The sequence below is a fragment of the Colossoma macropomum genome, unplaced genomic scaffold (assembly GCF_904425465.1).
Source record: "Colossoma macropomum unplaced genomic scaffold, Colossoma_macropomum, whole genome shotgun sequence".
Lineage (NCBI taxonomy): Eukaryota > Metazoa > Chordata > Actinopteri > Characiformes > Serrasalmidae > Colossoma > Colossoma macropomum.
In genome coordinates this window covers 390667-409280 of record NW_023494903.1, presented here as the reverse complement: position 1 = coordinate 409280, position 18614 = coordinate 390667, and the positions used below count along the sequence as shown (strand labels likewise).

The window sequence follows — 18614 nt, the reverse complement described above, 5'->3', positions numbered from 1 at the left end:
AGACCAGCATAGTTAGCTTTAAACCTGAGTTATTTCTTTGTTTTAGGATGTAAACAGGCTCTTAATGGTATCATTCCTGCTAAAAAAAAAAACAGCATAGACTAGCATGACCACGCTGTTCACCAGCAAACCTAGCATATGCTGTGTTTTTTGATGCTGGTATGCTGGTCGACCAGCATGACCATACTGGGTGACAAGCTAAGCCAGCACTAGACCAGCATAGGCTAGCTTGTGCTGTTTTTTTTCAGGAGGGAAAATAGAAGACAAATATAGAAATACCAAAATGAGGAAATAAGGAAAAACATAAATCTGTGTAAAAGGTAATATTCCTTGCCATTTTTCTAGGTATAAAAGGGCCTTTGTTGTATTGTGACAAATATAAGGACAAAATGTTCAAAAAGAACCTTTTAACCTCTAGCTTTTAGCTTTAGTTAGCTTTTTAACATACTACCTAGACAGGCTCTAAATGTGATCACAATAAACGGAAAAACATTACAATGACTACACCACAGCGTCCTTATAGAAATGAAATAGGTTTTTTACATCATGGCAAAAAGGAAAAAACACTTTTTTTACTTTTATATACCTGTTAGCTTAAGTTAGCATTTTAGACAAGCTCTTAACGGCATCGTAATTATTGTTTACACCTTGTATTAACATGTTTCATGTCCGGATCGTTATGTGTCCCAACTTTGACCAGACGAGATCTGATTGTACTTTTCCTGCATGAAAAGCACATCAACACGCACATTACTTTTTCCCTTTTACAATACGAGTAGACAAGCTCAGCTTGGACGCTTTCACAAGCCTTATGTGCACAAAAGCTCTTGGTTCGGAAACTCAGCCTTGCGTACATCTCCCATCTTTCATTTCATTGTTTGTCTTCTCACTTCTTCTACTCTTGCTAGTCAGACGCATTTGCTCTCACATAATTGTGTACGGACAACAAAACTGAACTCTGTTCACACCTGAGTAAATGTGATCAAAATCCGTCTCTGACCACCTCTGAATGTTGCTGGGTGTTTACACCTGGATGTTCAGCAATCAGGTGAAATCCGATCACCAAAAACTTATGTTGATATAAGATGTAAACAGTCCCAGTGAGAGGGCAACACAAAAATACTGTGCCAAAGTGAATGTTTCCCGTTCTCTGCTAGAAATAAAAAGGTTTATTAAATCATAGCTAGGTGATTTTTGTTCTGGGATTGTTCTAAAGTAGCAGATATATGAACCTCTACAGTAGATTTATTATCTAAAGTACTTGATCTCTGTGATCCACTGTCGCACATTTATGTCTTTTAAATGATGACTCAGCTCTTCGGTTCAACAAAGGTTGCTGATGGCAGATTTTACAGCCACTGTCTTGCAACTTTGGATCGCCCCACAGCTTTCAGCTATGAAATTCTGGATATCTAGTTTTCAAAATATAGTTCGGATGGAATCTTACAGCTAAGATTAACAAGGCAAAACAGTCAACAGTAAGAAACTGGGGGAATTTATATTAACGTATTCAAGAACTTTCGTTTCCAATTAAATTATGTGTTGTTTAGTTGTGTAGTGGTTTATATATTGTCTTTGCTTTATTTCTGATTTGTATGTATTCCTAAAATGTATGTCACCGTCCTGCCTTCCCCTCCCCCTTACCTCTCCCCACCGTTGTTGTAAAACACGATGAAAAAATGCAATAAAAGTTAATCACAAAAAGGAGATTTTAAACTTTAGCTAGCTTTAAGTTCCAGTAAGCTTTACAGCCTGGTACTTCGTCAGGCTTTTAATGAGATCCCAATATGAGGATAAAACAGGAATGCTGCGCAAAAATTAATATTCAGTGACCCTTCTCTGGAAGTGGTTAGAAGTAAATTTTTTACATTTTGTCCATGTGATATAGTAAAATCTTTTTAATTTCCAGAAGAGATTGTGTCTTCCCTCCCTTATTGTGACCCCATTATTCATAGCTACAAAAAGGTGATTTTTAACTTGAGTCAGTTTTCAGTTCTAGTTAGCTTTTTAACCTGGTACTTAGTCAGGCTCTTAATCAGATCCCAATAAGAGGAAAAAAACAAGAATGCTACACAAAAATGAATATTCAGTGACACTATTTTGGACATTAAAAGCCTTTATTATATCATGGCTATGGGTAAAAGGTTAAAAAGGAGCTTTTTTCACCTCATATTGTCATCATCCCACTAACAACCTCTCTAAGTACTGAGTTAACAAGCTAATCTAGCTAAAGCTGAAAGCTAACTAAAGGCTAGAAGTTCATTTTTTACATTTTGTCCATGTGATGTAGTAAAATCTTTTTAATTTCCAGAAGAGATCGTGTTTTTTCCTTCTTATTGTGACCCCATTATTCATAGCTACAAAAGGTGATTTTTACGTGAGTCGGCTTTCAGTTCTAGTTAGCTTTTTAACCTGGTACTTAGTCAGGCTCTTAATCAGATCCCAATAAGAGGAAAAAAGGGAATGCTATGTAAAAATGAATATTTAGTGACACTTTTCTGGACATTAAAAGCCTTTATTATATCATGGCTATGGATAAAATTAAAAATTAAAAAATGAGCTTTTTTTCTCTCCTCATATTGTCATCGTCACATTAACAACGTGTCTAAGTACTGAGTTAACAAGGTAAGCTAAAGCTAAAAGCTAACTGAAGGTTAGAAGTATCTTTTTTCCATGTGATGAAGTAAAATCTTTTACATTTCCAGGAGAGGTTGTGTTGTTTTCCTCTTATTGTGACCCCATTCAGAACCTACAGTCGTGTGCTAAAGTTTTGGCACCCCTGGTCACATAGCATGTGTTGTTGGGAGAAAAGAAGGTAATGCATCCTCTACGGAGAACACACTTATACATATTTTACTGCTTAAATATTTACTGTTTATTTGCTCTATTACACAACAAATAAATAGAAACACAACAAACACAACAAATAAATAGAAACTGTTCAATAAAATTTGCATAAAAATGCCATATTTAAGTTTATTTTCTTTAGAGAATATGTTGATTAGAAAAATCATTCTATTAGAATATCAAGAAACGTGTCATGTGACCAGGGGAAATCAAACTTTCAGTAAGCAGTGCTGTTTTCTGTGATACTGCGTGTGATGGCTTGTCTTCTCTCATTTTGATTGCTTTCCATGCTGCAGTCCAAGGCTTGTTTGGACCACTGACCACCCAGCGTCCAGTTTCTCTCTTCCCCGCTGCTTTCCACCGTAAAGGTCATGAGTAACGGAGGCGGTGCGATGGCCAGCTGCGTAATTGTGGCCAGCGCAATGTCCAACCGCAAAAAGCACACACATCTCTTTGGGAGGCTTTTTGAAATTGCTATAGGTGGTCTTCGGCCCCCCTCTGTCTCTTTTTCAGCCATTTTTTTTGTGTGTCTCCACCCCTCTCCCATTCATCACCCCCTTTTTTCCTGGCATTAAGTCTAGGCCTGACACTGACACTGACTCTGTGTGTCATCCTCTCTCTCTCTCTCTTTCCCTCTCTCCCTCTCTCTCTCTCCCTCTCTCTCTCTCCATCGCTCTGAGGACCAAAGTGCCTGCAGATGCATTTCTCTCCCCAGCCTGCTCCCCCCTCCCTCTTCTCCTCTCTTTCGCCCTGTCTAACTCTCTCCATCTCTCTCTCTCTCTCTCTCTCTCTCTCTCTCTCTCTCCATTCCTTCCTTACACTCTCTGTCTCTCTCTCTCAAACACAGTCTAACATCAACAAAGCCAGGGAGCAGAGAGAGACAGAGAGAGATGGATGCCCTGTGATAGAGTGATAGAAAGAACGATTGCGGCACCTTTCATCCAGCGTTCACCCGCCAGGTGAGTCCATCTCCATCCTTTACTCTCAGCTAGAAAAAACTGACTGTCTGCACTGAAAAAGTGATGCGTTAAATATACTTTACTCAAATGTTTTCTAGCACAATTATTAACCAAAAGTAAGAAAAACAAAAGTCTTGATTATACAAATTGTCTCACAATGTAGATCTGTAATATATTCAATGTATGTGGAAGTGAAGTATATGTTAAAGTACATTTAATGCCAGTTCAATGCTTTTTTCAGTGTGTGAAAGACAGACAGACGGACACATCATACATTTACCAAACTGCAAGATTTGATAAAAAGTATCATGGAATTAATTCGGGCCAAAATAGTGGAACAGCGTCATATTCACAGCACAATTCTTTGCAAACTGGATCTTGCTTCCTTAAATAGTGTTACAGTGATATATATAGTGTTCATATATGGTGTTGTAAGAAAGCAGAGTCTTTAACTTCATAGGAGAAGTAGAAACTTTCCTAACTTAATATGTGTTATTGATATTTTATTCCAAATAATTTCGGATCATTTCTATCAACGTGTTCCTTATGAAACGTTCACACAGTGTAAAGAGCAGCTGGTGATTTCAAATAGTGTAAAAAGAAAACAAAAACAAGAAGAAAAAGGAATAATATAACATAACATAACAAAACATTACATAATATAACATAACATTACATAATATTAGGAATAAAAAAAATCCTAACCATTAAAATGAAATTATTTTATGAGTTATGAGGTTGTCTTATGATTTTATGCTGTGTTGTGGTCGTGATTGACAGAAGTGGTGATTAATAGATCTTCTGTCTATCTATCTATCATACTCAGTCTAGTGAGAGGTATCTGTCTGGGGCTATTTTATTATATTCTATTATATTCTATTATGTTCTGTTTTATTAATCGGTTCTATTCTATGTTATTCTGTTAATCCATACAGTATTCCTTTTTGGTTCCCTACATTTTTCGGTGGATAGTTCTTTAGAGAACCTTTTTTGTTGTAAATAAGATGTGTGAGTGTAAAGAACCTATTAAAAGTTTAAAGAACCTCCATATGGTGTAAAGGTTTAAAATGATGTGGAACCTTTACATTATGTGAAGGTTCTTTAAACCTTTAAAATGTCTTCACACTCAACATTTCTTTTTTAAAACATGGGAACCAAATGAAGGTTCTTCTGTGCCGTCACTCAGAGAGCTCTATCGATCTATCTATCTGTCTATCTATCTATCTATCTATATATCTATCTATCATTCTCAGTCTACTAAGAAGTATCTGTTTAGGGCTGTATTATTATATTCTATTATATTCTATTATGTTCTGTTTGATTATTCAATTCTATTCTATTCTGTTCTATTCTATTCTATTCTATTCAGTTCATCTATAGAAGAACGACTTTTGGTTCCCTACGTTTTTCAGTGGATAGTTCTTTAGAGAGTTCTTTTTTGTTGTAAATAAAGTATTTGAGTGTAAAGAACCTTTTTAAAGATTAAAGAACCTCCACATGATCTTTACATTATGTGAAGGTTCTTTAAACCTATAAATGTCTTGACACTCAAAATTTCTTGTTAAAACATGTAAACCAAAGGCGGTTCTTCTATGGCATTGCTCAGAGAACTCTTTGTGGCACCTTTTTAAAGAGTGCATTTTATTCTATTCATCTTATTCATGGATTCATTCTATTCTATTCTATTCTATTCTATTCTATTCTGTTTTGTACAGATGCACCACACGTCTTACGCCTCCTTTAATTATTTACTCCATCAGTGAACATTATTACATTGTCACTGCTTCTCTTATTTGTCAAGCTACAAACTGTCTTTATTTCTGGATCATAGGTGTTTAAGACTGCATGTACTTTTGTATAGATGCGTTTTGCTGTGATAGGCACTGAATATGTTTATCAGTCTCATTGTGTGCTTTGTGTGGTGTGTGTGGGGTGTGTTAGTGTATCCGTGTCTGGGCTGGAGTGTGTGTGTACGTCTCTGCGGGCGCAGTGTGTATTGTCGCTAACGTTAACCGACAGTGTTACTCTGTCCATTCATGCGTGTGTACAGCGATGTCAGGCTGGATGTTCTGTATTTCTTAATTTCTCTGTGTGTATGTAATGAACTGTGTGGCAGGGGAGATGAGGGGGGGTTGTGTGTGTCTGTGTCTAGCGGGGGGGGTGGGGGGGTATGAGAGAGAATCCATAAGACAAATACTAAGTTTGATATTAATATTAACATTAATGTGAAGCCCTCAGGCTCCTTTGTGTGTCCATATTATGAGGGTTATTATAGCAGTGAAGGCCTATGGAGTTCTGATTAATTAATGAGTGTCGTTGAGTGTGTGAGGTGTGTTTTTAGGTGTGTGTCTCTGTCTGTGTGCATCAGTGATGTTTGGGGAGGCCAAAGTTGATGTTTTGTTCAGGAATTTGATTATATTCAAGATTGTGTGACTGTATTTGCTTGCTATTTGTTTTGTATCTATTATATATATATAAAATGTAGTTTTGTGTGTGTGTATATATATATATATATATATATATATATATATATATATATATATAACATGGTCTATGTATAAAATATATATTAGACTGCCGTGTGCTGGAGGAGTGAGCAATGGTGGGCTGAAGGTTAATACTCTCTCTACCTCTTTCCTCCTGTCCATCCAGGTCTGCACTGTTAAAGGGAGAAAGTGGAGGATCAGCTGTGGATCTTGGAGTTATAGGGGGGGAGAGAGGGTCTACAGCACGCTGAGGAGTGTGTGTGTGTGAGTGTGTGTGTGTGTGTGTATGAGGTGTTATGTATGAAAAGCCCATCATGTTGAACCTCCAAAACAGCTCCAACTGGACCAACCCAGACAACTGGTACCACCAGACCAACACAATAACCCCCGCAGCATGCAGCAGGTACGCACAGACACTAAGAGATGGTTAAGAGAGGATGCGTGATTGCAGATATGCACACTTTGCTGTCAGAGTTTGGTCTTAGTCCATCTGGTTGAGTTGAGGGTAGGGTTGGGGTTAGGTTTTGGGTTAGCCTTAGAAAAATCTTTTTATATAGAGATACTATGAGGCATATTATTATTGTACATAAGCACTTATATATGTGTAATACATATGGCTGCTGTTGGAACAAAACCTCATATCTCCAAAATGATAACTTTACAGGAGAAGGAAAAACATACTTTACTTTTAATGTGAGTCAGTGGAACCAGACTTGTTCTGAGTAATTTTGGGCTGTTTCTTTTGGTCCATTTATCATGAAACTTTACACATAATGTTAAGGGATTGGCAGGCATTTTCAAAATATGTCAAAAATTGAAAAATGAAAAAAAATGGAGATAGCGATAAGAGACATATCATTGTATGAGGCATATTATCATTACATATACATATGTATATCATCATCATCATCATTAACCACTTAGTCCAGATAGGGTCGCAGTACATATGTAGCACTACTGGAACAAAATCGTATATATATTTTCCAAGTAATTTTGGGCCATTTATCATTAAATTTACACACAATGTAAAGAGCAACAGACATTTTGAAATTATGTCAAAAACTGAAAAATGACAAAAATGGAGAGACGAGGTTTGGTGCTATGTAAATATGTAATACATATGAGACAGTTATTATAATGTGCATATTATTATTATACATACATATAATATATATGAGACACATTGTTAGTACAGTACAGATATTTACATATTACAGATGCACCAAATCAGTTGATGGCTGTTTTTTGCTGACTGATTTTTAATAGCCAAATACACATGTTGTGGGCTAAATACTCTAGCACATTTTCATAATTTTCACAATGTTACATACACATATTTAGATATATTGCTCTTGTCGGAAAACGAAACCTCGTATCTCCAAAATGGTAACTTTACAGGAGAAGGAAAAAACATACTCTACTTTTAATGTAAGCCAATGGAACCAGACTTTTTTCCGAGTAATTTTGGGCAGTTTCTTTTGGTCCATTTATCATGAAATTTACACACAGTGTAAAGGGCAAGAGGTTCTCTCAAATTATATCAGAAACTGAAAAACGTCAAAAATGGACATAGGAGGTTTTGTTCCGACAGCATAGTGATATATATGACAAATGAGATGTATTCATATATATAGAGACTTACACATCTATAACACATGTGGGACATATTATTACATATAATACATATGTCACATATTATTATTACATATAGGTATGTACATATATATCATATATATTGGACTTATGACCCTATGTCTTGACATTGTATAAAAACAGTGTGTTTGTGTGTGTGCTCCCTGTGGAATCAGTTTGAGTGAGTTGGCCAATCACACACTTGAATAAGCCGAAAAGACAGTGCCAATAGCTACATGATCAGCTCGCACGTACACACGACACACATCCGCAGAACCTAAGCATGCTATTTGGACTCAGTCAAAGCCAGAGCGAAATGCCTAAAACGTGCTGTGTGCTCACTCGTACAGAACAAACAGGGTCAGACAGCCAATTGCAAGTAACATTGGTAGCTGCAGCAGGAGCCGCTGTCCAATGCAGTCTTAATGCTGAGGCTTCAGATGCTCCATGTAGCCTTACAAGTGACCACAACAATGCAGTATTATTCTGCATGTGTGTACAACAAACATGCACATTAAAATGCAAAACAAAAGCTATGTTTATTATTTGTCTTTAAAGGCGAATTCCACCAATGTTCCAAACTGTCTGCATAATCAGATGGTCACAGTGGTGGTGATAGGAACCAGACGTCTGAAGAGGTTAATGCCTTTTAAAGCTACCTCACTGAGTTTATTGCATAAAATAGTTCTGAATATGCTTGGAGATGATTTTTTATCATAGTTTTTTAGATAATATTTTGGCCTAATATGTGTTTTTAAAATTCATTCATGCTGTAGAGGTGTGCGCAGGGCATTATGGGGCCAAATAGTCCCCAAAAAACTTCTTTTTCCAGATTTGCGGCTATTTTACCATCATCAACATTACATATAAAACTCAGAAGACTCGTGTAGGTTCACTGGTGGTTCTGGATAGTAAATAAAATGGCTATATTTACGTTGTTTATAGGATTGTACATTTTTAAAAATCAGTGGAATTTCCATTTAAAGTCTAGTTTTGTATTACACTCTTAAAAAAGATGGTTCTTCAAGGGTTCTTTAGTAAAGAAAATGGTTCTACATAGAACCATGAACACTCAAAGGACCCTTTGCAAAGCGTTCTTTGAGTGTTCAAGTAGGTTTTTGGTTGAGGTTTAGGGGTTGAGTTTAGGCTTTTGGTTGAGAGTTAGGGTTACAGTTTGGATTAGGTTTTTAGTTGAGGTTTAGGGTTCTTAGTAAAGTTGAGGTTTAGGGTTTTTTAGTTAAGAAAATGGTTCAGTATAGAACCATGAACACTCAAACAACCCTTTGCATGATTAAAGGGTTTTTTGCATCATGAAAGCGTTCTTGAGACTGATGGAGAATGTGCTGTAGATGGTTCTATGCAGAACCTTTTTGAAAAGAGTTCTATGTAGCACCCAAAAGGGGTCTTCTATTGTAACAAGCTTGACATTGTAACAGTAGAAGAACGCTTTTGTGTGCTATAAAGAACCCTTTTCAATCTGAAGAACACTTTCATGATGCAATAAACCCTTTAATCATGCAAAGGGTTCTTTGAGTGTTCAAGGTTCTGTACAGAACCATTTTCTTTACCGAACAACCCTTGAAAAACCATCTTTTTTAACAGTGTAGGGTGCAGATTTTCTCAGTTCTTTATGTTGGTTTTGTTCTCACTGTACGTTTCTCCCTCGTTCTGGATAACATTCCCTGTGAAAACCCACTCAGAACTTAGGTTAAGTGGGTGAGATCCACCTCACTGTAATCACGCTGCTGCAGTCATTTGACAAGAGTCACTGATGAGTAATTTCTCCTTTGAATCATTTCTTGTTGTCTCTAAAGTGGCTGTTCAGTTGTCTTGCCCTTTTACTGTCTGCTGTCAGTTTCATTAAAATGCAAAGCAAAGCAGATAAAGAAGTTTCCAACAGCCAGACAGTGAAAGACACATCCATGTACCGTCTGACCTTCTTATATCTGCCTTTAAAATGTGGCTCCGCTCCCTCAGATGGCTGTGTGGAGGATATGAACCTGCGGATGGTGGGAGGAGCGGAGCGAGTGGTGCAGGGAGAGAGGGATGAGGCGGACGAGTCTCAGCTCCACCTGCAGCTGAAGAGGAAGCTCCAGAGGAACCGCACCAGCTTCAGCCAAGAGCAGATCGATGCTCTGGAGAAAGGTCAGCAGGTCCAGCGCAGGCCGACTGCAGCACAGAGACACGAAATACACTCAGCACATTCAGAACATTTAGGACAAGAATCATGTATTTATTTAGGGTGAATATCAGTGAGCTGTGATCACTGCATATGAATCAGATTCATACTTACATACTGATTATTTATGTACAGGAAAAATGTGTGGGAAAAATATTCTCTTCTCTTCTCTTCTCTTCTCTTCTCTTCTCTTCTCTCTTTTCTTTTCTTTTCTTCTCTTTTCTTCTCTTCTCTTCTTTTCTTATCCTTTCTTTTCTTTTCTTTTCTTCTTTTTTCCTCTTCTCTTCTCTTCTCTTCTCTTTTCTTCTCTTTTCTTTTCTTCTCTTCTCTTCTTTTCTTATCCTTTCTTTTCTTTTCTTTTCTTCTTTTTTCCTCTTCTCTTCTCTTCTCTTTTCTTTTTTCTTTTCTTCTCTTCTCTTTTCTTTTCTTCTCTTCTCTTCTTTTCTTATCCTTTCTTTTCTTTTCTTCTTTTTTCCTCTTCTCTTCTTTTCTCTTTTCTTTACTGTTCTCTTCTCATTTCTTTTCTCTTATCTTATATTCTCTTCTCCCCTCCACCCCTCCGTTGTTCTCTTTCATGCACTTTTATTTGCTTCTCTTATTTTCTCTTCTTCTCTTCTCTCTTTTCTTCTCTTCTCCTCTTCTCTGCTCTTCTCTTGTCTTGTTGTCTTCTCTTCGCTTTTTTCTGTGTTCTCTTCTCTTCTTATATTCTCTTCTTATATTATATTCTCTGTTCTTCTCTCGTCTTCTTCTCTCTTCTCTTTTCTTCTCTTAAATTCTCTTCTCCTTTCTTTTCTTCTCTTCTCATTTCTTTTCTTCTTTTCTCATTTCTTCTCTTCTCTTCTCGTATATTGTCTTCTCCTTTCTTCTTTTCTATTCTTCTCGCTTCTCTTCTCTTATATTTTCTTCTCCTTTCTTCTCTTCTTTCTTCTTCTTCTTTTCTGCTTTTATATTCTCTTCCCTGCTCTTCTATTTCTCCGCATCATTTCTTATTGCTTCTCTTCTCTTCTGTTCTCTTCTTCTCTCTTCAATTTTCTTCACTTAAATTCTTTCCTCCTTTCTTCTCTTTTCTTTTCCTTTCTTCTCTTTTTTCTGATTTCTTCTATTCTCTTCTCTTCTATTCTCTTTTCCTTTATTCTCTTCTCTTCTTTTCTCTTTTCTTCTCTTATATTCTTTTCTACTTTCTTTTCTCCTTTTCCTTTCTTGTCTTCTCTTCTCTCTTCTCTTTTCTTCTCATATATTCTCTTCTCCTTTCTTCTCTTCTCTCTTTTTTCTGCTATTATATTCTCCTCTCCTTTCTTCTCTTCAGTTCTCTTTTCTTCTCTTCTTTTCTCATTTCTTCTATTCTTCTCTCTTCTTTTATATTCTCTTCTCTTTCTTTTCCTCACTTCTGTTCTCTGCTGTGTGCGTCTGAGTGCTGAATATACTGAAACTGTTCTTTTCTGTTTTTTCTGTCTTTCTCTGTTAGAGTTTGAGAGAACACATTACCCAGATGTCTTTGCCAGAGAGAGACTGGCAGCCAAAATTGACCTTCCTGAAGCTCGTATACAGGTAAAAAAAAAAAACTCTCTCAAACTTTCACACAAATAAAGTTACCAAAAAGGGTTATTTGTAGCGAAGCCTTAGGAGAACCATGTTTGGTTCCTAATACAACCTTTCAATGGACGGTTCTTTAAAGACACATGTTTGGAAACTTTAAAAACATTAAAGGTTTTAGAGAACCTCTACATGATGTAAAGGTTCTGTACTATTCTATAGTTTTTTTCCCTAGAAAAGAAGCATTTAGTGTCGATCTTGAAAGAAGCTCCTCTGAAGCTCCTCTGATCTCTTCCAGTTTCTCCTCCGTCCGTGTTCGTGTGATTTCGGGCCTCTTTAAGTCCGTGCCCGATTAAATAATGCATCACTTGAATAAACGCGGCTGTCATGCAGTGACCCATATTGAAACTGATGATTGACAGGTGTGGTTCTCCAATCGGAGAGCTAAGTGGAGGAGGGAGGAGAAACTGAGGAACCAAAAGAGGTTAGGGGGCGGGACTTCCTGTTCCCAAACGCACACACCGCTGAGCACATCCTTCAACTCACCTGTCTATCACTCTCACCACGGCAACAGCTCTGGTAAGCATCCCTATACTGTGTATGTCTGTTTAGATACAGCTGCCATATCTTTACTGCTGATTGTAGTGAATTCTGACTCTGTGACACTGAGATCACTTTATTTATGATAGTGCTCTTATTTACACCTGATAAATAAAAACACATCTGTTAGTCTGAGGTTTAAGGTTAGAATTTAGGCTTTTGGTTGTGGTTTAGCGTTAAAGTTTAGGCTTTTGGTTGTGGTTTAGGGTTGGAGTTTTGGCTTTGGGTTGAGGTTTAGTGTTAGAGTTTAGGCTTTTGGTTAAGATTTAGAGTTTGAGTTTGGATTAGGCTTTTGGGTGAGGTTTAGGGTTAGAGTTTAGGGATTAGGTTTTAGGGTAACGTTTAGGGTTTGAGTTTAGGTTTTTTAGTTGAGGTTCAGGGTTTGAGTTTAGTGTTAGAGCTTAGGCTTTTAGTTGAGGTTTAGGGGTTGAGTTTAGGCTTTTGGTTAAGGTTTAAGGTTTGAGTTTAGGTTTCTAGTTGATGGGTTAGTGTTAGAGTTTAGGCTTTTGGTTGAGGTTTAGGGTTTGAGTTTAGGTTTTAGTTGAGGTTTAGGGTTTTATATTATATTCTTCTATTTTGTATATTTAATAAAAAAATCCCACTGTATGACAGTCATAATTCGCAACAGATTGTTTTTCCTGTTCCATTTTTGTATATGGACTGTATGAACTGGAGAGTTCATGAATGGTACAGTTTGAAACTGACAATGATTACAAACTACATCAAGCTATTTTATTTAAAAAAATGTGCCTAATTTAATATTTAGTTATATGGACCCTTGAATATATTAGTTGAAGAGAGATGTTTGGTTGAGGGAGGGTTAGGATTAGGCTAAAGGTTTTGGGTTGAGTTTAAAGCTGTAGTGAGTGTTAGGTTAGAGAAAGTTATGGAAAAGTGAAGGTGAACTGAATAGTTTTATTCAATTTTTATTCATTTTAATTTAAATCTCTGAACGTTTTCTCTATTTAAAGAGGCATGTCTTATATTTTTTCTTGTATTTTTCCTTTATGACGGTCATAATTATTTTGTTTTTTGATTTCCAACCTCTATTTATCCCTAATTAAACAGGCGTCAAATGTATTCATCACAAAAACAGTTCATTCAAAACGTCTTTCCTGCTTTGAATCCATGTAAATACTGTATGGGCTGCAAAGTGAATGGCACATTTTCATTTTGAAACTAGAATGATTATGGAAAATCTGTTGATATCGGCCCTTTAGTATATTATTTAAAGAGACACATATGGCTGAGATATAGTGTTGGAGTTTAGGGTTTATGTTTTGGATTGGGGTTATGGTTGGTGAGTATTTGGTTTAGGGTTGGAGGAAAGTTAAGGTGAACTGAGAGGACGGTTTCTGCTTTTAAGCAATTTAACCCCTTAAAATCTCAGGCTTATTACATATTAAGGCTCATTATTCAGTAACTACAGGGACTTCAATGCAAACTGGTTGAGCTATTCTTAGGTTAAAGAAGTGTGTAATAAAACTTTGGGCCCATTTAAGGAGTTAAAGTTAAATATCATACCTTTATTTTTTAAATTAAAGAGGGCATATCCAGCATCGTTCTACTTTATTTTTTCCCTAAAGGGCAGAGGATTTATTTTACATGATAATTTCCCACCTTCTATTTATCTCTAAGTGAACAGGCACTTAACAGCTAATTCAAAACAGGCTGTTTTTTCAGCTTCTTCTCTATATATGGACTGTATGGACTGGAAAGTGAACTGAACATTTTCACATAGGACACAAACTACATCATGCTGTTAAATTTCAACATTTGGTTTTCTATGATACGGACCCTTTAATACACATAAAGAGATTCTCTCTCTCTCTCTTTTTCAGCCTCATTACACACTCGGAGCGACGCCTCTCTCTCCGGCTACGGCTCTCTCTCTGTGTTCTCCAGCGTGCAGGTATCTTCCATTTTCTTTAGAACCTCGTCTCCTGTAAAAATGACAAACTCCAGCACTGACATGCACTGAAATTCATGCACCAACATGCAGCAGCAAGTTTATTCCAGGTCACACATAGAGAACCACACATTTCACTCCTCTATACGAGTCTCTCGCCCCTACTGTTCATTACTTGTATTTAATGTAATTCATCTAAATAAAGGTGACTTTCTTAGCTCCCTCAGGATGCACACCCATTTTTGCATATTATTGTTTATTTAAAGAGTACCAAACAAAGTACTTCCATAGAAAATACTGAATAATTCAGTCCGAAATGTTTGTACATGCATCTATTATGTAAGTGAGTAGTGCTTTGACGTCACTCGGGCCTGTGCAGATCAAACGGTGACAAACGAGCTCCCTCTTGTGGCTGATGATGGAACTACTTCAGTCCAAAAGACTCAGGAGCAAGATTATCTGAACATATTTCCTTGAATTTCACTTAAAAATCCCACTAATGTTTCAAAATGCCTTCATAATTAAATGGTTAAGGTGTAAACAGAGTCATTCAGAGTGGTTTGGTGTGAAATGCTCTGTTCCAGAGAAACTTGCCAAGTGAGACTTGTTTGGTGGTGGTGATAGGAACCAGACGCCTGAAGACTTTTGTGTATTGTCATGGTCTACTGACACTTGACACACTTCTGTCAGTAAACAGTCCTTTATAGCCCATTAAAGTCCCTTTGGAAAGTACTGTAAGACTGTGACACAGTACTGTTTACGTCTTTGAATTGCTCTGGCTGCAGTGGAGGGAGTCCAGTTTAAAGTTCAGTTTGAAGTTTTGAAATGATTGTGATTTCATGTTAGACTGAGTCTGAAAGTGTTTCTTCTATCTCTGGTTTCGCAGACACGCTGACCCGAACTTTCAGGTTTTGATTTTGTGTGTCAGCTTCCGTGTTGTTCCGTGAAGCTGCATTCCTGCATCGTCAATAAGTGCTCATCGAGAGTAATATATCAGTGTTATTTACAGGGCAGCGCTTTTATGTCATCCCCTCCTGGCCTAGTTTCACTCCCGGCACGAGGACACACCCTGTTGTTAAAGCAGTGATCTCAGGAGAGAGCTTAGTGACTCAGAAGGATTTGAATGCTCAGAGAGAGGTGTTTGAGATTGAGAGGCCCCTTTTTTTACACCCTGAAAGCATTAACAGCTCAGTGACTGACATTTAGCATCTGAGCTGTTGTTGTTGTTTTTTCTAAAACGGCTTTTCAAAAATCCCTCAAGCCTGTAAAACTGCTGGGAAATACAGTTAAATTAAAAGCCTGTATGTACCTGGAGAAGCTTTTCTAACGTAGTTCTGAGAATGGAAGTACTGTGGTGTCACTGACCACGTAATCCATATACAAGTACACTTACTGGCCATTTTATTAGAAACTCTTTGTAGATCCACCTTGCTGGTGTACAGTTAGAGACTGTAAACTCATAAAGTCCCAGTTAGTGGAAGCACAAGGTCGGTGTTTCTAATAAAGTGGCCAGTTAGTTAAAGCACAAGGTCTGTGTTTCTAATAAAGTGGCCAGTTAGTCAAAGCACAAAGTCTGTGTTTCTAATAAAGTGGCCAGTTAGTGGAAGCACAAGGTGTGTTTCTAATAAAGTGGCCAGTTAGTGGAAGTAGCAAGTGGGTGTTTCTAATAAAGTGGCCAGTGAGTATAATACAAGGTAGGTGTTTCTAATAAAGTGGCCAGTTAATAGAAATACAAAGTAAGTGTTTCTAATAAAGTGGCCAGTGAGTGGAGGTAGAAGGTGGGTGTTTTAAATAAAGTGGCCAGTGAGTGTAATACAAGGTAGGTGTTTCCAATAAATTGGCCAGTGAGTTAAAGTACAAGGTAGGTGTTTCTAATAAAGTGGTCAGAGAGTGTAATGCAAGGTAGGTGTTTCTAATAAAGTGGCCAGTTAGTGGAAGTAAAAAGGTAGATGTTTCTAATAAAGTGGCCAGTGAGTGGAAGCACAAGGTTGGTGTTTCTAATAAAGTGTCCAGTGAATGTACGTAGGAGTGGCGAAAACAGGAACAGGTTAGATTAAAAATAATGTTTAATAAGAGTTAACGTAACAGTTTAGATTATTAATAATAACCTTTATACTTTATATTCACATTTTTTCTTCTTTTCTCTTTTCTTTTCTTCCAGTCTTTGCCCCCTCAGTCCACCCCATCTTACTCCAGCATGCTGACCCCCTCTCCTTCTGGTCCTCCTCCTCTACCTCGTAAATTTGACTCCACCTCCTACTCCTCCCCTCACCTCCCTCCACCTCCCACAGCCAGCACAAATACAGGTGAGTGGACACAGGCTTTTCCAGCACATTGCATCATAAAGCGCTGTATTGTTTAAAGCTTGTACTGATTTCAGTGGGTTGCAGGTGCACAAAGTCCATGCACACAATTTGACTCAGCAGATAATGACACCTTTTAGATGAAGGCAGAACATCAAATATTTCTCATTATAAACTTGTGCAAGAATGTTATAAGCAGGGATGGGTGATATGGAAAAAATGTAACATCACGATACTATATTACATTTTCATGATATACGATAAGAATCAAAATATTTAGTTTTTCTAACACTGATCTGCACTTAATCCAGTTAAACCAGACTAATTATGAAATCTTTAACCCCTTAAATTCCCAGGCTTATTACATTATAATTCTTATTATTCAGTAAATCCAGTGCAAACTAGCTGAGGTATTCTTAGGTTCTAGACTAGGGCCCTGGCCATTTAAGGGCTTAAGACATGCATTGGTCCATTGGTCAGTGATCTTTAAGTACTTACAGTATCTGCAGTATGCTCAGAAAAGCACATTGTGTGTAATGTGACATAATTTGTTTTGGTAATGACAAATATCATAATTTTTCCTGCTTGTAATTATAATATAATAACAATTATTTCTAGATGTTTTTGCTTATGTAAAGTGAAATGAAGATTAATTTATCTTACTACACTGGCTTCAAGCAATATATCATAATAAAAGCTAAATGATCTGAAGATTGATTTACTAGATAAAATTACCAATAAAGCACACAAGAGTAGAAATACTTTAAAAAGTCTTATAATATTCTTACAGCAGTTACATAATGAGTAATATTAGATGTATTTTTAGATGCTTTCTCTTGCCTAGATATATATATTTTTTCAAAGCAGCAGTCTATAATATGACATAAAATTTTGGAAAGATATTACAAAACATTCCATCTAGATTTTGGAATATGTGAATATATTTTCATGTTTTTTTGGATAAAAAAGCACTTCGAATGAACATTTGAACTCCTTCTGTGCAGGTTTTCTCCCCGGCGTGTCAGTCACAGGGCCGGTAGCCGTGCAGGCCAGCGATCAGGACATGGGTCAGGGTCTGGGTCAGTACTGGACCAGGCTGCAGTGAGAGAGAGCAACGCCTGACCATGCAGATGAGAAAAACCAGCACAACTGAACACCATGCAATCCAGTCTGAAACGCCTCAGAACTGCTACGGCAGTGACCTCAACCCCGTTATCGACCGAAACCACTGCCACCGCACAGTTCCCTCGACCACCCAACACCACCTGACATATGACCAACAACTTCTACTGCAGCAGAGGAATCAGGGAAGCCGTTACTAGCCATATGTCACCACACACTGACCAGTCGATTAAGCGCAGAGAAAAGAAATACAAAAGCGGAGAAGCTCTGAGTGCAATGCACACCAGCATAGAGACGACAAAAGGACCACTGTGACAGTTTAGCACTGTGGATTTTACCACTCATAGCCAACGTAACACGGCAGCCAAGCTCGAGTTGCTAAACATTAACCAGGACCTCTATAAATATACAGTACAGAGCAGAAGTCAGAGACCACCAGTCAAAAAAGCCACTGAGTACAAGTTATTCATTTTTCAGGAGATACTTCTGAGGAGATTAGATCATTTACTTACATAAGGGAAGAGAAATACATGAAAAAACACAAGAGCGAAACTGGCCTTTAAAAAATGATCAATAGCTACAGAGAAAATGGGCCTCCTAATAACCACCTGGAAGACCTGGTAGACACTAAAACTGCCCCCATCAGATAAACAGCACTTAAAGCTTTCATCGTTGAGAGAGAGGAGAAAATCAAGCTGCTTCAGATCTGAAAACATCCACAGGTGTTTCTGTCCATCCTTCCACTGTGAGAAGACGACTCAGCGCTATGGGTCTGAAAGGATGTGTAGCTGTTCAAGAAGAACCTCACTGAGAAAAGGAGACGGACACATCAAACAAAGAAGCTGAACAATGGACTGACCACCCCAGAGTCCAGACCTCAACATCACTGAATGTGTTTGATGATCAACCAACTTCTAAGACTGAACTTGAAGAATGGAAGCTGTAATTAAGGCAAAAGGTAGAGACGCTAAATGCCGAAACAATTATACTTAGTTGTTGAGGCTTTTGTGTCGTTGTCTGTTAAATATATGTTTTCTGCTTTGA

At 37.5% G+C, this 18614-nt stretch overlaps 1 protein-coding gene across 1 annotated transcript; it reads left to right on the top strand.

Moving 5' to 3' along the window:
• The first annotated feature begins 6507 nt into the window (after nt 1–6507).
• pax10 (paired box 10) lies at nt 6508–17553 on the top strand. Its single transcript, XM_036560796.1, is given in 8 exon segments — nt 6508–6678; nt 6680–6695; nt 9902–10069; nt 11569–11651; nt 12059–12215; nt 14078–14148; nt 16307–16451; nt 17453–17553. Coding segments are annotated over 8 exon segments (831 nt in total). The 5' UTR covers nt 6508–6588.
• The last annotated feature ends 1061 nt before the right edge of the window (nt 17554–18614 follow it).